Source organism: Chroicocephalus ridibundus, chromosome 2 (genome assembly GCF_963924245.1).
Source record: "Chroicocephalus ridibundus chromosome 2, bChrRid1.1, whole genome shotgun sequence".
Classification (NCBI taxonomy): domain Eukaryota; kingdom Metazoa; phylum Chordata; class Aves; order Charadriiformes; family Laridae; genus Chroicocephalus; species Chroicocephalus ridibundus.
The window spans coordinates 119,484,048-119,507,568 of NC_086285.1; the positions used below are offsets into that span (position 1 = coordinate 119,484,048).

Sequence of the window (23,521 nt, forward strand, 5' to 3'; positions counted from 1 at the left end):
GAGCAGAACTGCAGCTGACAAAGAGTACGGCTCTGGTTATGTCAGCATAACCACTACCATCAAAAGGAACAGCCAAACTTCTTTCCAACATTTAAAAGCCTCTCTGGAACAAAATGAACAACGTGGAAAAGCAATTTTTATTATAAGACCATGGATAAACTGAGGATCCACAATCTGAAAATTATTTTAAAAATGCAGCATACCCAATTCTTTTTTCCTAAAACACAACAACACTATTAGCCCCAAAAGATGCATATCAACACAGGGACTGGTGGTGTTGCAGAGATTCTATGAATAGGCTAGGGGAGAAACAACTCACAAAACGTAAATCACAGCAAATTTGGTTGTATTTCGTTTAAGTCTTCTAAAAAGCTTTTAGTACTGACAATTTTACAAGATTTCCTCCCATAATGAGCAGATTTTCAGTTTCCTGGTAGAATTGAGGAACGTGCTCTTTCATGCTCCACCAAAAAAAAATAAAATTAAAAAAAAATAATATATATATAAAAGTAGCTATTTGTAAAACTAGTTCTCTTTTGGTTAATATCCCATAACCACGTTTTTACATACAGTGAACACATAGGCAATCAGAGTGTTCACTTACAGGTCAGAAGTCAAACATCCAAAGCCCTAAAGAAAGAAAATGGATACAGATGATCATGTGCTGGCCTTGGAGCAAACACAATTAAGACACTCAACCTCTCTGTAAGCACTTATACCACTAAATCATAATGCATTGCTTTTAGGACTGGTTATTGCAGTCACACCCTAAGAACTAGGCTACTGACAGCAATAAAGAATTAAATCTCATCTCTTAACAGACCTGTAATACCGCAGAACTTCAGGAAAAGTCTTGTTTACCATGTTATTCAAAGCACTGAGTCTCTGAGATCACTCACACACAGTGGCAACGCTGAATTCTTAGAATAACGTGGTACTACAATGTAAACCTAAATATTCTAAAGATGTTTCTCATCTTTAGTGACAAAGCCTAACCAACTATGGGCTACAGACTACTACCAAAGGAGGCTTACTCCATGTGTTTCTTGCTCACAAAACACAGGAAATATTTTTTGCTATGCAAAATCAACATAGAAAATAAAAAGGTAGAGTATGAGCAGTTGGAGGAAGAAATAAAATAAGAAATTACGTTCTTCAGGGAGGATGCAAGGACAAATAGATTAGCTTTTATCAATTATGGATTTTCACTAGCTTGATCGTTTCTAATAATGGTACAGGAATGTGAAGCTTGATTTCTTTTACCCATCCCAACCACACTGGCTCCACTTGCCCCTCATTTGAAGATCAGCAGGCAAGTTGCTCTTTTGGGTAAGTTACTCTAATGTGAAACTCCACACCAAACAGAAGCATTCAAATTTCTTGCTTTAAAGAACACAATCACTGTTAGCGTCATCGCCTAGAAATCCTCCTCAGGGTGTACTTGCATAATATGGTGGGTATGAATGCAACATCTTTCCTTCCTTTCTCAAAAAATCTGCTGCCTAATGTTTCTCTTTTAAAACTTAGAAATTATCATGATTTTTGAAAACTGTTTAACAAACATTTAATCAGACTAATTATTCTCCAAAAACCAAGCTCCACTTCTAACTAATAGCTCACTTGCCTCTTGACAGGAAACATTCAGCCTTTATTTTGCTCTGTTCTCTATTCAGTTTACAAATAGTTGAACTTGAATTTGGCACGGACTTGCGTTCTGAAAGGCTAATGCAGAGTAATACACCATACTGCTTTGTGTATCTGCTTTAAAACTAATTTAATTCAACACAATACCATTCAATATATACTGAATTAAGCCAGGGGTTTAAAGACCTACACCAGCTGTGATCAGCAAGAAAGCAGATACCACTAACAGATATTCTGCTATACTAGCCGGTATCAGACTTTTCAAAGCCTTTGGTACATCAGTGGACAAGAATTTTATTAATTTAAGATTTCTCTCATCTTCAGTCACAGGAGTTTTATCTGCAAGTTTTATTTTAAGCTGTTAAAACTGAGCCACATTTGTCTTTTCTTGATGTCATCTTTCTTTTTAAAGAAAAAAAAAACAACAAACAAAACAGTATCAAGATAATTTGATTAACATAAATATTTTAGACGAGTTTCACGTTCAGAATAAAGGCTAGTAAAAAAGCCAAGTGCACTGTTCAGTTCCTAAGACTCTGAATTGTTCGTACAAACTAATCACATCACAAGTACATTAAAGCCAGACTAAACATTACCCTTCTGAAAAGTACTGAGGTGTATTTAAGATCATAGGAGACTTTCCACTGATTGAGTAAAACCATTCTTACATTTAAGACTCCTATTTAGCCACCTGAACTCTGCAGCTTTAAAAAAAAAAACAACACAACAAACCCAAACACACACAAAACCCCAAAACCAAACAAAACAAATGTCTTCCAGTAAGGAACCTGAGGAAGAAGTTTTAGTCAGGCATTAGTAATGATGTCTAATGGTTCTACCTCTTGAAGCAGTTTCTTTGGAAGTAGCCAGCATGTCAGTGTTTGCTGATGTTAAGTGTCCGTAAAAAGCAATCACCGTTTTATATAGAAGCGTCTTCTAACTAAAACGGCATGAACTCTGCCCTAATCCGTGAGATAAGTTTGGGAGCAGAATAGATTAAGGGACTTCCCAAGTCCTACAAAAAGCGTTAGTTTTGAGAGAAGTCTCTCAAGCAAGAAAAAATATTTTTATTCATAACTTTATTAATAAGCCTTCCAATAATATGAAATTAAGAAAAATAATTTAGTGAGATGTGCACATTTTTGTACAACTCAGACACAATAAGTTTTCTTGGAAGTCACTTCACGTACACAGTTTAGCTTGCTACTGGAATGAACTGGCACATTCAATATAAAAGAAAACTGCCACATTATAAGTGTGAGTAATAATCATAAGCATTTATTTCCATCACCTTCCTGAAATACACACTGAAATCAAGTGCTCTGCACACTCAGAAGGCAAATTGCATTATGTAAGAAAAACCCTGGAAAAAAAAATAAATCACTTTTTCTGCATGCAAAAAGCCCCAACAAAACAAGTGTTCCCAATTAAATAACTCCTGCAGACCTCCATATTTGCCTGTTATCGAACAAATGCTAAAATGAAAAGGCTCAAGTAGAGGACAAAAAAATCCCCTCTACTTTTCCCAATACAGTGATGGTTGTGGGTTGTTTTCCCATAAATATTTGGCAAAAGTTAAGACATATGGGAACAGGAAAATGTCCAGGTCAAAAAGTCTCTTTTCATTCAGCAGTTTGCAATGACTTTTTAATGTCAATAAGACACTCTCTCGCAAGAAAAAGAGAGAAATAAGTCAGGGAGAATAAGATACCTTTTCTGCAGTTTGAGATTTAATGTAATTAGAAACACACACACACACACACTGCTTCACTACTGCTTTTGGGGGGGTTCTCTTGGAGGTCCCAGTAACCAACTTTAATTCACGGAATGGTCAGGGTTGGAAGGGACCTCTGGAGATCATCTAGTCCAACTCCCCTGCCGAAGCAGGTTCACCTAGAGCAGGTTGCCCAGGAACACATCCAGGCGGATTTTTAATATCTCCGGAGAAGGAGACTCCACAACCTCTCTGGGCAGCCTGTTCCAGTGCTCTGGCACCCTCAAAGTAAAGAAGTTTCTCCTCATGTTGAGATGGAATTTGCCATGTTCCAGTTTGCGCCTGTTGCCCCTTGTCCTGTCACTGGGCACCACTGAAAAGAGTCTGGCCCCATCCTCTTGACACCCGCCCTTTAGATATTTATAAGCATTGATGAGGTCCCCTCTCAGTCTTCCCTTCTCTAGGCTAAACAGACCCACGTCTCTCAGCCTTTCCTCATATGAGAGGTGCTCCATTCCCTTGATCATCTTTGTAGCCCACCACTGGGCTCTCTCTCCAGTAGTTCCCTGTCCTTGAACTGGCGAGCCCAGAACTGGACACAGTTGCATCTTGGCTCTCTACAGTTCAAGGATACTAATTCTTTGCTGTTGCCTCCCTTAAAAGTAGCACCGGTGGAAATCAAAAGAATGCAACAGTCTCGTGTTCCTCACTATTCGAGTCCTTTTTGGAAAGCTAACATATCCCATATGGGGGTGGTAAACAGACTTTCCACTGCTGTCCACAAAAGAGAATATCTGCCATAACTCGCAAAGCGGCAGCAAAAAGTTGCATCAACTTTACATGCAAACTTAGCAACAACTCTCATCCAGCTGGGAATGTCCTTAGTAATGCTCCTGTTCACCTGGCTGAGAAAAGACTGGTTGACACAAGGAGATTAACCTCACGCTTCTTTCGTCTTCCAATGTGAAGGAAAGCCTCTTACCCCAGAAGTCATAATTTAATACTCTACATTTATGATGCATACAAAGACAACAGGAGCTTTGTTATGACACTGGAGTTTCAAAGTCTTTCTTGTTCTATTCACCCACTGCCTGCAATGCCTGCTTCACCTGTTGCACCTTTTCCTCACTTGCAGGCCCCTTATAGAATCATTTCTCTGCATGATACAGTTGGTTCACTATAGAATCATAGAATCATAGAATTGTTGAGGTTGGAAGGGACCTTTAAGATCATCGAGTCCAACCTTTAGCCTACCCTGACAAGAGCCACTTCTAAACCATGTCCCTCAGTGCCCCATCTACCCTTTTTTTAAACACCTCCAGAGATGGTGAATCCACCACCTCCCTGGGCAGCCTATTCCAATGTTTAATAACCCTTGTTTACTTTTGTTTAGTGCAAGATTTATCTTGTTCCCTACAGGCAACACCACACTTTCAGAAAGGATGTACAGTATTTGATCAGAATAGCACATTCTAAAAGATGTGGACAGAGGCACAGAAGCTGACTTTCTTATACTAAAAAATACAACATTTATGTCCAATAGAAAAGACAGGAAGGAGGCAGTAACTACCTCGAGTAATCCCGACAGAAAATGTGAGGGAGAACATACAAGCGTTTTTCCCAGCAGGATGAAGCATCAAGTCTACGGACTATTGTGAGAGGATACAACGAAGTTATCATCAGGTTCAAGTAATTTTAGCTTATATTAAAAGCTTCAATGAACCTGATTATTTAGCTCTTTTGTTCAGTGTGAATGTTATCTCAACAGCAGCATTCTCTTTTCAACTTCATTTGATCACACAAAACATTTTACAAAAACTAATAGTCAAGTTTTGAAATTTCTTGAGTGTATTTTCCTGATAAAACAAAAACAAGATAAAATTTAAACAAAAAAGAAAGTATAGTTTACTAGGAGAACAATCTTCCAGATATGAATAGATCATATGGAATCCAACTTCAGAAGCTATTCAGAGTCAAGCCCTAAGTTATATGTGAAACTACTGCAACAGTAATATCATAAATTTCATGTATTTTACTATTAAAAATAGTGGATGTTTACACACACAGTATCTTGCTCCATATTTAACTGTCACCACCCGCAACCCTTGAAATTAGTAAGACTGTTCAACAGCTGACACAGAAGCATGCTGAACAGAAACATAATACTTCCAAGTCAACTTGAGCCTCATCAGCTCTTAAACAGAAAGCCAATAAAGGCAAAGAGTCTGAAGTAGTTTATCTTGCATTGAAAAAAAGCAGTAGCTCACACATTTCCAAATTTTTCTGGCTAGAATTTGTTGTGAAGACAGAAAGAATTTAAATGTTTTTCTAAAAACCCCAACAAAAAGTCGTTTTATCTCATTATGTTACCACATTTCAGGCAAATCATCCCAGAGTTGACTTAGTAGGTCAGAATGTCTACACTTAGGTAAGACTGAACATCTAAACTTCATTTTGTATTTTAGTTTGAAATAAAAACTACGAAGCTACCTTTTTATTCCCCCACCCTCAGCTGTCCAAAGAGGATTCCCCCCACCCCAAACAAAACCCACTATGCTGTTGTCTCACTGCTGTGGAATATTCCTCACATTCAAGATCAGAAATGCACTTCAGTCTCGATCTGCAGAAGTCTCTCTCAGCCCTATCTTCATTTTCATTTAAGAAGAAAATGTCATCACATTCAACTTTAAGAACAGGGCTGTTCACCAGGGACTAGGATAAGGTCAAATTCATTTCCAGTTGTCATCAGAACCAGGATATGAATTAAGCCTCCAAAAACATATTAGTTGAGTAATACACACAGCCCTCTTAAAGGTTTCTTTCCCTCCCGCTCAGCTACAAGGATGGATTTATAAAAAGAGAAGCCTCTACAGGCACAACAGGTTGGACGTAATGAAGTACTGTTTCTATAGTCCTCTAGGTACCAACTTGAAAGGATGCTTTGCTAGTAGCAATGACTGGAGAACACTTCTCCAGAGACCAAAGAAAAAGTAATTCAATTTCAGTTGGTGAAAACTAGTATCTAAGAATGACTGTTTTATAGACATTCTTTTAAGCTTCATATTACAGAAATGAATCAAGACTGTATTAATTCAAGAAAAGTCTTACTACCAAAAAACAAAGAACTTCCTTGTGTTACTCACAATGAACTCCCCAAGCTTTCTGATTAACACAAAAAGCAAACAGCAAGCTATTGTGATGTTTGTTGTATCTTTCCTTACTGCTCCGTAAAAAATGGAAAGGGGGAAAAATAGGAGGTATCTTATACAATAAAGAGTTCAGGAATACAGACTCAGAAAATTCCAGCTTAAAAAAAAAAAAGACAGCAAGTATTATCTGAGAAATGCTTCATTTGTAAAGTGATGCAGTGTTTCAAGTTAAGCTTGCATGACTTTATTTCTTGCGTATTATCATTATTCACCTTAAAAAAAGGTTACTTTCTAATACAGGAGAGAGGCAAAGAATTTAAGAGACTCACCTAGAGTTGAGAAAAGCAGACAAAGATTTACCCAACCTCATTCCACTGAGGCAAAAAATAATAAAAAAAAAATTCCCCCCCCACTTTTCCCTGATGTAAGAGGAAAAACAGATTACTGTTGTAGGAGCTAAGACCCACATCAACAGAGTTCTTAGGTGAGGAAAAAACACTAAGACCATCTATGAGGCAAGCCACATACTCTGGATTAAAGATGCAGCGCACAGGTTATCAATCTTTAGTTAAACAAGTCAGATTTTGAACAACACCTAAACGGTGAGATTACTAGACTCCAAATACAGCATGAAGAGACACTGCATTTTGTATATGCACCGTACAGTAAATCAGAGGCTAAACATTTGGTCATTGCCTCAAACACTTCTGTGTGGTTTTGCGCTGTTTGTTTGGTTTGGTTTTTTTTCCTCCAGGAACCCAAATAAAATCTGTTCCCTACTTTTACACTATTTTGTACTTACTGCTGGTAGTAGAGACTGCATGTTCTGGTTGGAGTCAGCTATAGTGGCTAGGTAAACCAAGTTTGTATGCAGCATCTGCTGGTATCTATCAAAATAAACAAAGGCAAAACAGATCTTTACTTTAATCCTACATATGTAAAGAAAGTTACCTATGTAAAACAAGATTCAAGAAACTTAGAAGAGTACCATTATTAGGAATCCTAAGCCTTTCCCCTCACACTTACCTATTACCCAACCTTTCCCAATGTCTCCGTCAAATCTGTGACTGTATCTTCTCTGCAACTTCTGTCTTGCTATGAAAACATCTAAAGCTGGGCGACCCTGTTCTCACCTGTTTCGCTTCGTGCCCCAAACTATGTCACCAGGAGACATACGGAGCGTGTGTGTGTGGCTGTCTGGTGTAATTTCCATCACAAACACTAGGGAAAGAAAACTCCTCATATTATAACCCCAGATGCAAAATATCATAGATTTATGTGAATCACGGCCAAGAACAGTGCAAACGTTTCATCAGGACCCTGAGCTTTAGAAGTTTGCTACGTAGTGATTTTTCTGCCACAGAACCACATTCTTAACATAGTCTCAACATCTAGCCCACAGTCACAATAACCTTGAAAGGAGGAACAGATTATGAATACATAACTACAGCCTTGCTGTTACAGTTAACTGTGCTACAATAAAAGCATTCCCTTAAATCAAAAATACCTAATGTTTATGACTCTCCCTCCTACTCCCAGACTACCAGTTCCCTTAGTAAGGGCTCAAGAGCCATACTGTGATGCCCCATCTGTCAGCAAACTCTGTATTTGTCTGATCATCCCCTGCCAGAAAAGAACAATGGGAAAATAATATTCCTTAATAATTCACTCCTTCCACAGCTCTCTCAGATCACTCTCCAGAGATCCCACTAGCCAGCAAGTCCACATGAGATATTCTAGCAAGCCAAACATTTAACCAAGCTTGTTTGTTCTTGGGCAAGTGGTAAACAGGTAGTTTTCCCGTGTTTCCTAAAAGGAAGAAGAAAGGTCTGAGAAGAAAACTACCTCTTTCCCAAAGTGAAATTATGATGCAGAGGAAAAAGATCTTGGGTATACAGTCCCCATTTTTATGGGTGTCATCATTATGACAACAACTTACTGTAGTCAATTTGCGATATTTATTTCAGCGATAGAAGTGACAGTCATATGGCAAACAGAAAAATCAATTTTAAGTGTAGTGTCTGCAGCAATACTTTTCTATTCTTCACAGCACAGTTCTCCTACGAGGCAAGCTAAACAGATCAAGAATGGTGATCTAGATGGAAATTCACCCAGTCCATAGTAGATTTGGATTAATGTCTTACTGAGAGCATTCAGACGTCTTTCCTTTGTTCTGATAGTCCATTATACACTGAATAAGATGATTATTTTCATCCAACATCTGAAACGATAAAGAAGAATTTTGCAGTAAGTATCATGAAGGAACTGAAGATAAATTTGAGCCTCGCTCCTCAGAGTTTTTAAAAACAAAAAAGAAAAGTAGTATTCCAGAAAGTTCTACATTAATAATTTATAGAACACTCTCTTGCTCCCATCTCCCTGCACCCTCCAACTAGTTTTACAGCTTTCATTTTAAGGGTTTCAAGCCACTATTATAGCTACATTTGTGAGGCTTCCCATTCAAATACCAATGCTTGTTATACACTAAGTTCTTACAAAGTTTTCAAAGCCTTGCATTTCTTCATTTGATCTCTACCAAGAAGCTTACTTAAAAACTCATGCTCCAAATTTCCTCTCGCCTTATAAACACATCTGTTCATAAATTTAATAATAAAAGGTATTGAAATTGCTATTGATAGAGACTGAGCTTACCAGACAGGTTTGTTTTAAGGAAATGCATTCGAAAGCTAGGCCATATTTACAATAAGAATCTGTAATTAAACTGCACTTTATAAATATTCTGTATAATGGGCACAATAGATCTATTATAGAAATAGGTACCAAGACTTTTTTTCTTCCAACTAACCCATCTCTATGAAAAAGGTATGGAGTCAGAAGCCTCATGCAGCCTACTCAGGACTTCTATCCATGTAAGAATGAGCCAAACAGACATATCTTCCTAAACGCAAACCAGTAATTCACCAGAACTGACTAGAACCATCACTGAGCAATTATTTTGCCTGAAATTGCTAGATCTGGAAACACTGTCATTAAGCACTAAATACAGACAGGACTGCAGTATTTTGAGTTACTGTCTGACCCTCAGAAACTACGTACAACTGCAGCTGCACACTCAGAGGATGATCATGCACACGCAGCTACACACAGTTCACATGTACTAACATCAAGCTTTATAAGAAACACAGTGGCCATTTTCAACAGAAAAAAATACGGAAAAAGGCGCTAATATCTTTGATACCAAAGTCTCATACAGCACTTGCCAAGGAAACCTTGAGGCAAGGCTCTCCTCAGAATGTCTCCCACCTTCCAGAGGAAGGCAGCAGACACTTAAAACAGGTAGATCTTCAGACTGCCAGTTAGATGCATTCTTCACTGTCACCATGTAAGCTGCACATCTTTGGGGGTTAAAAAAAGGAATGCTAGGCCCAAGAGGAAAGTAAATGGAGAAGGAATACAACTGTATTCTAGATGGGGCTGCAGGCACTGATTTATACAAGTTCGATTGAGCAGTTGCTGATAGAAAATTGAAATAGTTCTTTCAAAGAGTTATAAACACCTACCATCAAAAGAGAATTTAGTTTCCAGCTGGATGAAGACGCCTCCGGGGCTTCTGACAGCTTATGTACATCACAAAGATTCTTCAGCTTTAACTATACCAGTGTTTTGCCAGCACACCACCATCAAATTAATGGTTTGACTACAGCACAAGAAAAACTTAGTTGTCTGCATTCTCCATATGCACCCCAGTGACCTGAAGTCTCTACTGACTACCTTTAGGCAGCTTTCCACCCAGTGGGTATTTTTCACCCACACTTCCCATGCACTGACGACCTCTACGCTATCCTGGAGGTCTCCATCGTAACTCTGGGGTCGTCTTTGAGGTCCTGACCCCTGCAACACCTACCTTGTTGACACTCTCTCTTTACTAAATCGGAAGTGAGCTAGACCTACCCAAATGGCTCCTACCCAAAAAGCTTCTTGTAATCTGAAATCGGTTTGATTCACAGCTATTTACATTGGTAACAGTGTGAGTCTTTAGTTAAGTTTCTGAATACCAAGTTACCAGTCAACTTGAACACACTCCTCTGCTTCTGCCGACACAAAACATCGCAGATTATTACAAATCTCATACATGCTTTTCTTAGATTGCTTTAGCGAGTTAACTTGCTCCCTCCCACGTAAGCTTAAATGGAGTCGTTCGCAGCCGCTGTCATTGGCTCCAACCATGACGTTCTTCGTTAATAACACTTAAAAGTTTAGGGGCAGCCTCACTACCGGGCGGGCCGAGTTCGGGAAGCAGAGCCCGAAGCCAGGCAACCTTCAGGAACGACTCGACGGCGCTCCGCCTCACAGACACCCCTCACAGGACGGGGTTACCCGTCTCCTCCGTTTCCCCACCGTGCCAGGCCGAGTCCTTAAGGCTCAATTCACGCCCGCGGCCCCGGGAGCGCTCGGGGCAGCCGGGAGGGCCGCAAGGCCACCGGCCACCCCCCCACCTTCTCCCCAGCACTCCCCAACAAGTGCCGAGGCCGGGAAAGGCAGCGCAGCGAGCACGGCCCGGCCGCCATCAACCCCCCCGCCCGCCTCCACTTGCCCCGACAGGGCCTTGGCCCTCCGGAACGCCGCCGCCATCCCCTTCCCGGCACGGGGAAGGCCGGGCCCGTCCTCTCCTCACCTTCTGTATGGCGGCCGGCGTGATCTCGCCTTTCCCCCGCTGCCTCGGGGCCGCGAACGCCACAGACATGTCGGGCGGCTGCTGGGAGCGTCAGTCCGCCCGCCCGCTCACGCGCCCCGCGGAAGCAGCAGCGGCGGGAGGCGGACGCGATCCGGGAAGAACGCGGGGGGCGGGGGCGGCTGCCCAGCGGGACGGCCCATCCCCGTCCCGCCGGGGAAGGGTTAAGGAGGTACCGGCCGCTCTTTCCCCCTTTCCCACCCCCGGCGGGAGCCCCGAGGCGGCCGCGGCCGCCTGGCACCTCTCAGGCAAAACAACGGGACACCGAAAGTCGGCGCGGCGCCGTTCGAACGTGGCCTCCCCCCATCGCGCGACCTTCCCGGCTACCCCTTTCCCTCCGCCGCGTTGGTACGTTCCCGCCCAACGCGCCTCAGCGCCGGACAGACAGCGAAGTGGTACGGCCGGCGGGGCGGGGGGGATGGGAGTGCTGCGGTGCGCGCGTTACAGGGGAGGCGCTCCGGCTGTGCCGAGCGGCGCGCTCTCCTCCCCTCTCTACCCGCCGCGACAGTCGGTTGCAGCCGGGCAGCCTGCTCCGGCGGGACTGGGGGGAGGCACCTCACGCTGTGAGGCGGCGGCGGGCGGCCCTGGGCTTTTGCTGCGAGGTTGCGGCGTTTTCGGCCTGGCACGATCGGGCCTGCCCGTGAGGGGAGTTGGTAGTGGCGGAACCGGTGCTAACCGGCGGGGAGAGCCGCCGCCGTGACGCTGTCGCCGTTTGCGGTGCCGCTCCTTCAGCGGCTGCCAGCGCTGACAGGTGGGGGAGCGGGGCGAAAAGAACAAACCGTGAAGAGAAAGTTGTGGGGGAGCAGCAGCAGCTGGTGTTGTGGGACCCCCGGCTCGCTGGTGTGGGGCGGCTTTCCCTTGCCGACCTGGGCGCCCGCCGCTTCCCTGTTCGTGAGAACGAAACGGAGCAAAGAGAAACGGCTACTGCTGCAACTTTAAATAAATTATAGAGGCTGAAAGTGCTATAATCGGCCTTGATTTTTTTCAGTGCGGCCACTGGGGGGAATCTCCATTTTGCCAAAGGTCCTCCTGTACAAGTTGGCAAGTCTGAGACGACTCTTTGAGAGAGTTTCAACGGGTAAAGTTGAAAATCCCCAATTAAGCATTTTAAACCTGTTTTTACCGAGGCACGGCCCTGCTCAGCCTGTGTGCTTTCCAGTGCCCTGCTGCAGGCTGTGAGTAATGTCTCTTTTTGCAAGCGGTGGCCTTTTGTAAACGAATTTCTGCTCCTGCAGTTGACAGAATCGTGCTGCTGTGGTTGATGGGACACTACTTGGTGACATGACACCACGCCACAAAATGTGAATCCTGTTCCTTTTGCTGGGTGCATTGCTTGCCCTGTTCTCAGCTGTTGCTGGCTGGAGTCCCTGGCTCTTCCCTCAAGCCCTAACCCTTTTGGTCACAGCACATATTTGTCAGTGGCATCCTTGGCCACCCCCTGGCTGTACAGCTGCTTCCCAACTGGCATGCTGCCTCTTCAGACTGTTTCTAGGCTGGCTCCTTTCCCCCGCCTCATGGAGATTGCTCTTCTTGGCTCTGCTGCCCTAGGATTGACTGTGACTGTCCATCACCCTCTGCTTTTTTTCCCTTGACGACCAGTTCCCAGGCTGCCGGCTCCAAGCTGTTCTTGCATTCCTACAGCATCCCTGTCTCCAAGGGCCCCCCACCTGTGCCTGATGCTCTCTGATACCAGAATGGTGCTGCTTCTGCCTTGTCTCTTCAGATTACACATGACTCTGAGCTGATGTGATGCTAATCTGGCTTGCTCTCCTCTCCAGAAAATGTCTCTGGCCCACTGTAGGTCGTGCTAGGGAGGAGGAGTGATGCCAACATATCCATTAAGCTGTTTGTGTTTCTAACCATTTCACTCATCACCATCGTATCTGGGTCCATTTTTTGTACTAGTACAGGGGTTTTTTTGTGTCTCCCACACACTTCATCATAATCATCATCATCATCATCATCATCATCATCATCATTACTATCATACTCGTAGGAAACCAAAAGCAAAAAATGAAAGGGTTGAAGAAACCCATTTTTCCTAAAGTTGATAGACTTCATAGTGATGCGTGGTTATTATTTTATGTTCTTGAAGTGAACTCATAGGATAACTCTTGTAATAGCTCTGTGCTCAAATTGATACTAGTTATTAAAACAAACAATTCTAGGAATGAAGAATGCAAGACAGCCTCGGCCAAATCAGTGTGTAATCAGAAAGGTACCATCTCCTAGACAGCTGCAAATAGAATGACAAGGACTTAACTTTTTCAGCAGAAGTACATGCTTGGCTCTGGAGAACCAGTGAGGTGCCTGAAGGTGTCCCAAGGGTGCAGGCATCTTAAGCAACTGGAGGGCAAACATGTTCTCATGAAATACTCTCAACACTGGGAATTCCGCAAAATGTTCTTCTCTTCCCACAAGTATAACTTGTCTTGTTCTCATCCCCTGGCTACCCAACCACTGTTTATAAAATATTTTGCATCGGGGTGTCTTGGGGATCACAGCGTTTGAGACAATGTGCGTTAGATGTCATCCACATAAACACTGCTTTTAAGATCTGAACGTTCCATCATATTCTCTCATGTTTTCAGGTTGGTTTTGAGTAGAGGAGAAAAACAGGCTTGCGGGATGACACAGGTGAGGAGCCGTAAAATGAAAGGAATAATTACCCACTGTATTTCCCAAATGTAGTCCAAATTAAATGTGAGAAACTTTTTAGTATATTCCTATTTCCATGCACAATATGGGAGAACAATGTTTGGAATTCATCTGTTTTTAGAGGAAGATACACACATAAGATCATTCATTCATAATAACTAAAACCATCTCTTTTGCCTAATTCTGTCGGATGATTAAATCCATTTATTCCCTTTTGTCATGATTTTTCATTCATATGTTTAAAATTTAGGACTTCTGTATTCATAAATAGCAACAGAGCTAAAGAAACGTTGAAAAAAGAGTCTGCAGCTCTGTTTTTTTACCATGGAAAGGGAAATTCACACTCAAAATCAACATTTAAATAATGGCACAGATGCATACAAGCAGGGAAATAGATAGCTACAATGGAAATGTGCCACATGTCCCAGAACACATAACCACAACAGGGCGTCTCTTTTATGACTTTCTTAATGCACTGCAATATGCCTAGATATCAAAGGACATATGGTATATTTTCTCTTTAATTGCACATTTCTTTGCTCTTGTGAGTTACTCGCAACCTTAACATTATTTAATTGTAATTTAGATGCATAAATCTAGATCATCACTGAGAGTTTCAAATGCAAATATGTTTCAATCAGATCTTCTTCCACCTCTGTTCCAACTTTTGTCAGTGTTGTGCCTTTTTTGTTGATGTGCATTTGAGTATGTCATATTTTTTGGAACAAAAAGAATGCAGACAAAGGATAGGTCCTTTTCTGAAAGTTGTTTTCCCCAGGTTTCCAACTCATGTTTCTCAGTAACAAATAGTAGGTAAAGATATAGTACCTGAGCCTGGGGTCTGGCAAGTGTTAACATTTAGTTTCTAGAGAAGCTATACGTTTGAAATGAAGTGCTAACAGTAGAGCGATTTTCGTCATCTCAGGATTGTGTCAAAATTCCCCATTGCAGAGGAATTCATTTAGTTTTGGAGAAAACTCTAATATTTTTAGTGATCCAGTCTTCCGACAATTCTGAGAAAAAATGTCAGTTTCTGTCTGTATTTTCTGCCATTTTATTATCTAAACTTCCATCAATTCTCTGGAATAGGAGAGATAAGTAAGAGAAGAAATCTGCAGACATTCCCATCCACAAGCCGCAAAATACAGAATGCTGATTCATCATCATTTTCAAATTTACATCTAAAATTAAAATTTCAAACTTGGAATTTACGAAGCTGTATGTACAGGAAAGAGGACAGGAAAGAATTTTATGGTAGCACCATCTGCTTAAACCTGCTTGACTAAAGGTCTTGGTATCAAAAGTTGAGAATGATTCCTGAGAGTTAGACTGTCTGTTTCTCAGACAAAGGCTTTAACATGTTGGTGACAGCACCTCATGTTGTGCTTTCTGTTCGAATTGACAAAAAAACCTCCACTTTCTTTACGTACGGTAAGTATGACAGCTCAGAATCTACTGCTAATACGATGGCATGGTGAATTTGAGACTCCTTTTCAGGATGGATTACTTTTTCATCTTGCAATTTAAAAAAAAAGTGTGTGTGGGGGATGTTTATGCATGTGTTTTGTAACATCAGCAATACAACCAGGTAACAGTTAGAGCAGATCCCAAGGAAGGGGAGTCTTTTGGTAGATGACGAAGGAAGATAGCAAAAGGAAGAAATGCTGGTTTTGGTTTAGTATTTCCTCACTAACTGAACTTGGTGTGATCTCGTAACTTTGGTGGGATTTTCTACGTGCCCAGTCTCTGTGTTAATTCCTTTTCTTGCAAAATGGTGCTTGCCTGTATAAATGGTTGAGTCTTGAAAACAGGTCCAGTTCTGCTTATTTAATAAATGGTAATTTGTTATCAAAATACACAACAATATCAGAGTGTTGGTAGGGTAAATGGTGCTTTTTGCTTCCTAGAAGAGATCGCACTAACAGGATAAATTTGTCTTGAATTTATTCTGTCAGCTTCCTGTCTGTTTTTGATTTTTTTTTCAATTTGCTCATTTATATTCTGCACTGGCTATTATAGAGAATGTTAATAAGAAGTAGCACCTGAAATGCAAGCCTGTATGTTCTGGTGTAAAGTGAAGTACCCAAACAGCACTGCACGCTGCATGGATATTGGTGGCTCTGCCATGTTCCAGAGGGGCAATAAGAAAACTCAGAAAAAAAATCTTTGGGATGCTAAATTTTTATTCTAGTATCTGTCATTTTAGTCTGCAAATATAAATATTTAGAATAAAGAAATGCGCAGCAGGTTCAGCAGTTTGCACTAGTGGGACTAAGTGCAACAGCTGCGGTGAGAAAATTTTTCTGTGTCCTGATTTTATTCTTCAGAAGGGAATCTCCAGCTACTAGGAACGTATGCTATAAATAAAGAATAGCAGAACATCTAATCTAAGCCTCCTTAGAGCCGAAAAGTCTTCAAGAATTCTTAGCAGTTAATATTTTATTTTAGGACACAGAAGCAAAGCACTGCAGTTTTCTAACTTCCTCATTTTTTGAATGTCAAAAGCAAAGCAGAAAAGATAAACACGAGAAGGCACTGCCAAGCAGTGCTGAAGAAAATATAGAATGATCATGGTGGTTATTGAATATTCGTATCTGTTAAAGGCACCACATTTGCAATGGAAAGGTATAGTATTCTTCTGGAGAGGCTTCTGGGGACTCTCACTTCTGCACCGTCTGCATCAGCTTCTGCCTTCTGAAGACTCATGACCATGAAGGACAGAGGAGGTGACTGAATGGCTACAGGACAGTACTTCTACCTTATCATCACAATCCTAATCAACAGCTTGCTGAGGGAACATAGAAAGATAATTATAGCAAGTGCAATTTTCTTTCAGCGAGCCTGATCCCATGACCTAAAGAAGACCTCCCTCATCCTGCTCCCAGTGCTGCCCAGGATGCTGTTGGCCTTTGCTGCAAGGGCACATTGACAGCTCACATTCACCTTGTCCACCAGGACCCCCGAGGCCTTTTCTGCCAAGCGGATTTCCAGCCAGTTCGCCCCCAGCATGTTCATGTCCGTCCATTTCTTCAACCTGTTGTGGTCCCTCTGAATGGCAGCACTACCAACTGGTATATCAACAACTCCTTCCAGTCTTGTAGCATCGGCAAACTTGCTGAGGGTGTACTGTCTCCTGTCATCCAGGTCATTAATGAAGAAGTTAAACAGTATTGGCCCCAGTATTGACCCCTGATATACATCACTATTGACTAGCCACCAGCTGGACTCCATGCCACTGACCACAACCCTATGAACCTTGCAGTTCAGCTAGTTTTCAGTACACCTCACTGTACACCTCAGTTTGCCTATGAGAATGTTATGGCAGATAACTGTCTAAAACCTTGCTAAGGTTGAGATAAAAAAAAATTAAAATCCACTGATCTCCCCTCCCTGCATGATCAGACAGTGTCTGTATTGCGCCAGGACACCTGCCCCTGTGTCCACCTCTGGTATGCTTCTTTTTTATGTTTGGCTTTTGTCAGGAGCTCCTTGTTCATCCCTGCAAGCCTCCTTGCTCAATTTCCTGCAGGTCAGGGTGGACCATTCTTGAGTTTGGAGGAGCTGATCTTTGAAAATTGACCATCTCTCTTGGATCCCTCTTCTCTCCAGGGCCACATCCAGTGGGACTCTTTCAAGTAGGTCCCTGAATGGGCCAAATTCTGGTCTCCTGAAATCTAGGGCTGTGATCCTGCTTTTTGCTTTGTGCTTTCCTCCTGAGATCCTGAACTCCACCTTCTCATGGTCTGACTGCAGCTTCACATCCCCAGTCAGTCCTTCCTTGTTTGTAAGTTTGAAGGCTAGCAGAGCACTCCTCCTTGTTGATTCCTCAGTCACCTTTGTTAGGGATTTGTGAATCAATGCATTCCCTAAACATTTTGCTTTGCTTGTGCCCTGCTCTGCTGCCCCTCCAGCAGATACCAGGATGGTTAATGTCCCTCATGAGGATCAGGGCCTGCAAACATGAAGTTTCTGACAACTGTCTGAAGAAGGCCTCTTCTACTTCTTCCTGATCAGGGGGTCCATAGCAGACACCCAGGACAACTTTGCCCATGTTGTTTTGCCCCAGCAGCTCCCAGTTAACTCCTTATCCATCCCAAGGCAGAGATCCGTGTTCCATTCCTGCTGCTGTCTCACATAACGACATTTGGGTTTGTTCTCTTCTGTCTGCTTTCTTTGTTGATACATATATTGCTTTTTAAGAAGAACAATAAATAACCATTTAACATTGTTCTTTAACTTGCTATACACGGTGTATCTCAAAGTCACTGTATATTTTATCAGAAGGTCTTGAAATCTTAAAAGATTAATTCTCTTGTGAATAAAAAATAATAAATTATACAATGAAATACCAAGCAGGGAATACAGTTATATTTGAGCAAAAGTAGATTATAGAGATAGTATTGTCACTGTTAATAACCATTGGTGCCAGTTCTATTGCATGGCACCTCAGTGACAACAAAGCAGAGCAAAAGAAACAATATACTCACATTTCTGCAAATACGCTTTGTGAGTATTACTGTACTTGAAACCAATTTGGGAAAATATACTCTAACTAAAACCTTGTTGTATTGAATGTACATTTATTGTTTTCCACTTTTAATGTCTGTGGGATTCTTTCTTCTTGCTTGCTTTCTTCCACTTTTCAAGTATTTTCAAAGGTAAAATTATGGTGACTGGAGATCCAGTTGCAGAGTGAGGCTCTATAATATTTCTTATAGACACGCTGCATCAATTTTACTCTTAGCTTGGAATGACAGATATAGCATATTTGTATTTTATCACGTGTGAAAAGGAACCAAAGTAAGCTTCTGTTGAACATGTACCACATCATTGTTTGTACCATGGTATTCATCCTTCCAAATATGGCCCCATTTCTTTGTCCCCATTTCTGTATTTGGTATGTATGCGGTAATGTAGTCATCGGGAACACTCAAAAGGCCCATAATTCACTGAAGGCCAAAACTCCTTTCCTGTGAAAGTTTACTCATTTATACCTTTCTCTCCTGAGCAGTCCCATCATCAGTGGAAATGCAGTAACTGAGTACATACATATATTCAAGAGCCAAGAAAATCACTACAAAGAATAACTATGACATTTTGAAATCTTTCCTTTATCTAGTCCAAATTTCTAGCGTAGACTGTGCAGGTACAATGAATGGTTGCTTGGAATGGTACTGTCTCTAACTTCCATTACTGTAAACAGACCTATTTATTATATAGATGTATAATATCTGTCTATGCATGTGTGCTTCTTTTCAAGCAGGAGCAAAAGGGAGGAGAAGGAAGGTGCTTCATGTGAGTGTGGCCTGTGAGAACAGGGTCCCAGCGTAGAGGAGGACTGCTGTACAAAACAGGAGGTTGCATCCATGAGGAGAAGTTGGTATTTGCAAGGTAGGAACTAAAGGCCTTGGTCTTCCCTTGTTTTAGAATGAGAGCAACAAGGGATGTGTGCTAGAAACAGGTAAGCTGCCTTTGAACTACCCTACAAAGAGGAATTGAGTATAATTTTCTCTAAGCAACATAGGAAACCAGCAAAAAATAGTAACTGTTGATTTCTAGTATTATTTTCCTTTAAGAACGTAGCAATGCTTTCTACCGCTCCCCATCTTTTCCTTTTATTCAGCATGAAATTTTAAAGCATTACTCTAGTCTAAAAAGATACTCTGGAAAAGTATCACAGTGTTATTCTATAATTGCTATATATTCTTTTGCAAGTAAAATATCAATGTATCTTCCTATTAAATCCTTCTGAAAATCAAGTTGAGTTTGCTCTGGATACCAGTAAGAAAAATTTTAAATTAAAAGACTAATTAATTAAGAAGCCTTGCTGGTGGGAATGTGGGCCATAATAATACCTGTGCCTCTCTTGTATTGATTCTATAGGAATAAAAAGGAGTCTTTTGTTCAATAACATAATTTGCACTTTATTATTAAATACTACTAGTCTTTGATAATGATAAAATGTGATTTTGCATAACTTTCTAAATATGTTCACATATTAGTGTGTATATATTTTTGCAGGAATAAGGTACTGTTGCTCAAATAAATTCATTATGCAGTTTTCTAAATGGTACATTCTTTCCTACTCTTTGCAAGTTGGCCTTTGATTCTGCTATATGTAATGCATCATTTTACCCTGCTGATTTAGCTATTGGGAATAATTCAATTTGGAATAATTCTGTTTTGTAGGATTCAGGGTTTATGTGCTCATTGAAAATATTAAGTATAGACTTTATTTTTAATTGATGTTTGTCTTTCCCAGACTTCCTCATTGTGTTTAGTCAGCATCAACTTGAAAAGTTGGTTACACACTGACACAGACAAGAAATTATAACCTATGAATCAAAAACAGAGGTAATTTTTCTCTCTGGGGATAGGAAACAAAAAACTGAAATTCATCAGAAATTATGACAGAGAAAGCCAATTGATAGGGGTCAAATCTGGTGAAAAGCAGATGAAACCTCCTATGTTTATTGGTATTTATTGATTGAGATCTAATTTTTGTAAGAAAAGTAATAAATTGTAAGCCTGGAGCAGAGGACAAAACTTGTAATGGATTGAAAACGCAACAAGAAATTGCCTATGAAAACTTTTGCTGGCCTATTTAAAATGGAAGTTATATGAGCTCTGAAACAAGTAGAATTGATGGCTAGATTGTATGTACCTGTTGGTATGGATTTTCTTAAAGAGCAAATGTTTTATAGTAGCAGTATGAAACCATAGTCTGTTATTCTTCCTAAATTCCTAGAGATAACAGGTTATGTCTTTTTAAAATAATGTACAGTTTTCTGCATTCATTTTTGTAATATTTTACCCATTGTGTACTTTATATAAAATAGTCACAGAAACTGACAAGTTTGACATTGTTTGTGATGTAGCAAATCTTTGGTCTTAGGTAAGTGATAAGAAAAATATTTATCACAAGGAAGTCATGTAAAAAAGGGATGAATTTTATAAGTAGTGTGCTCAAAGAGCTTTTCTTTCTTGAGTGCTAGATAAGATGATAAATTTCTGCAAGGAAGTGACTTCTTGTGTGTTCCTGTAAACCCTCTTTTGCATCAATTCCTTAGTGTTGGTGGGAGAGCATCTTTGAGGAAGACTAAGAAAGCAAAGGAGGAAGGGGATGCCTGTGTACTATTTTGGTCGTGCTTGAGACTTTCAGCTCAAAATCCTAGTTTATTTATCATTGATCTTATCGTTCATTTATTTTCTTCAGCCCATTATCAGACCTGACACAGTGCTGGTCAGTTTTTCTTTCCTTTTCAGCATTCGTTGATTTGTGTCTTATAAGAAAAAGGTTTTATGAGGGGAAATGCTGAGTTTCAAACCAACCGAGAAAGAAAGTTCTTGAGATGGTGACCCTAACATCCTTTCCATTAGTCTTTCTTAGAAGTTTTCGAAAGAGCAGTCTTCATCTTTCTTTCTACCTGTGGATATGAAAGGAGCTTCTCATAAATATCAGTGGTATGACATTGTCTACCTTCAAAACTCTTCCCCACCAAAATACCTCTGAAACCAGTGACAGCATTTAAGTTGCAGTCTGGCATTACCTTATAGCTCACAGCTAGCTGCTATCAAAAGCCATGATTTCCTTTGGCCCCCTCTACACTCGTGGTCATATGTTCCCACTCTGTCTCCTGTGCCATCACGTTTACTCATCTGATCTTGTAGTGAGACATTTAAGGAAGCTGAATTATTAGAAAAACAATTGCTTTTCTATAAAAGCAGTTTTCTGCCTGTTGAGTTGCCCAAATTGGGAGCAGATGATCTTTGATGTCAAAGCAAGGGAATACAATTACTGGGGTGCAAAAGTGGAGCAGTGTTACCCTTCTTTGTCAGCAGTTAGCTTTTAGATCAGCTTAGCCATGGTTGCACCTATAAACAGAGAATATACTGAGAATACTGCTTATCACATTCATCTGTGTTGTCTTCCTATCTCCCTGGGTTCTTGTGTCTGTAACCACCTTATTTCCTTTGTTTTCTACTTTGGTTGTGAGCTTTTTGTTCAGGGGCTGCCTCTCTGTACTGTATTTGTAAACCACAACTTTTGCAACTTTGAAACTTTTTGCTGTGATGTTTACCACAACTTATCATTTTTCCTTCCTAACAGATGTCTAACATTATTATTTGTTGTTCAGGGGGAATGACGCAGCCTCTACATAGCTGTTTGCCGATGTCTTTGTGAAAAGACTTAGTATTATAACATCTCCTCTGCATAACATAAATAAAGTTAATATTGGAAATAAGAACAATTTCTTCATTCTCATCTAACAGGTTGGAATTTGAGGGCTAGATACACCTCTGTTGGATACACAGAAAAAAAATCTGTCACCATGCTTCAAGAGGAAAGAACAGTGAGGAAACTGTATGCACTTGATGATCATGTCTGTTTGGCTTTTGCAGGTATTGTTCCTCGTGTTATTGCTCCACAATTCATTCCATTGCAGATATGGAATATGTAAAAGTCCTTTAAAGACTGAATTAATGAAGAACGTGAAGGTGGACATGGTGATTTGGGAGATTGGTACTAGGATATGAAGGCTTGGGTTCTTACGTAACTGAATATAGCTGAAGGATTCTTACGGGGCCAGTGGGAATTACTTTAATTTTTATTATATTTTTTTAAATCATCTTATGCATGTCTGTCTGCACCTTATCATCAGGGACAAGCCGCTTGGATAGCAGAAGCTGCTCTGTACTGGTTGCAATGGCAGTAGGCAGGCTGAAAAGGCAAGAAAGACAAGCCTAGAGATCAAATTCAGCAAAACAAACCAGGATGATATTGGAAATATTCCTGGAGAGTTGGCAGACAACTTTGGGCTTGAATCTGTGCTGCCGTCCTCCTCCTCTGCCCTAGAAACTACTTCTTGACATGCCTGTGGCATTTACGAGACCCCTGTTCCATATATGAACTAACACTTGTGAACATTTGCCTCCACAGGGAATATTTCCCTCCAGTTGAGGATTGAATGAAGGTAAAACTGCATGGAAACACATCAAACTGGTTAGCAAAACTGCTTAGAGCATACGTCTCATCTCGACGTACAGTTCCACGTGACTGCTAAACTGACTGGTGTTGGTTAGTTGCCACTGCAAAACAAAGGTCTTACTCCAGGCTGTGCTCTTCCATTGTCACTTCTGTGCTGGCTTTGCTGCCTGGCTGAAGCACGGTAAGCCAGGCTTAAAGCCTGCCCAGCAAAGACATAAGCCAGGACGAAAAAGTTTCTTGCAGTGTCTGACCGAGGCCAGGGCAAGAGCCAGCAGAGGCTCAGGGAGCAATTCAGAGAGAGACACGGTACCACTGACTTAGATCAGTCTAAACTCTCATACAAGTGTGTGCTCCTGGGTGGTGCCACTTCTTCCTCCTGTCTCTGCAGTACCCTAGGCACTTTCATCTCCTCCCTGATGCCCTTTCTGGTGCTTCTTTGATGCCTTGTGAGTTGACTCAACTCACTAGCCTCACAGAAAAAACCCTCTTCATTTGCTTGTTGAATTGAAACAGTGTGCAACTGTATGAGCCCCATAACTCTGTGAGGGAACAGGGGAGTGAAAGAAGAAGTTGATGGAGGAGATGGAACTGTCCTTTTTTGGTGGTCAAACCATTATTAACCCACTGTGCATCCAGCTCTGGAGCCCCCAGTATGAGAAGGACAGGGACCTGTT

General features: G+C 41.1%; 1 protein-coding gene across 3 annotated transcripts in view; it reads right to left on the reverse strand.

Annotated features, from left to right (window-relative positions):
* The window catches only part of SS18 (SS18 subunit of BAF chromatin remodeling complex), a 43,286-nt gene extending 32,010 nt beyond the window's left edge, over positions 1–11,276 (reverse strand). For 2 of the 3 annotated variants that reach the window (XM_063326750.1, XM_063326749.1), the window contains exons 1-3: positions 11,144–11,275; positions 8,652–8,728; positions 7,310–7,394 (exon numbers count right to left, since the gene is read on the reverse strand). In XM_063326750.1, coding sequence (XP_063182820.1) covers positions 7,310–7,394; positions 8,652–8,728; positions 11,144–11,212 — 231 coding nt within the window. In that variant the 5' untranslated portion in view covers positions 11,213–11,275. Of the gene's footprint in view, positions 1–7,309; positions 7,395–8,651; positions 8,729–11,143 lie in introns of all 3 variants that reach the window. The other variant, XM_063326748.1, reaches the window with a different exon arrangement.
* Between the last annotated feature and the right edge of the window lie 12,245 nt (positions 11,277–23,521).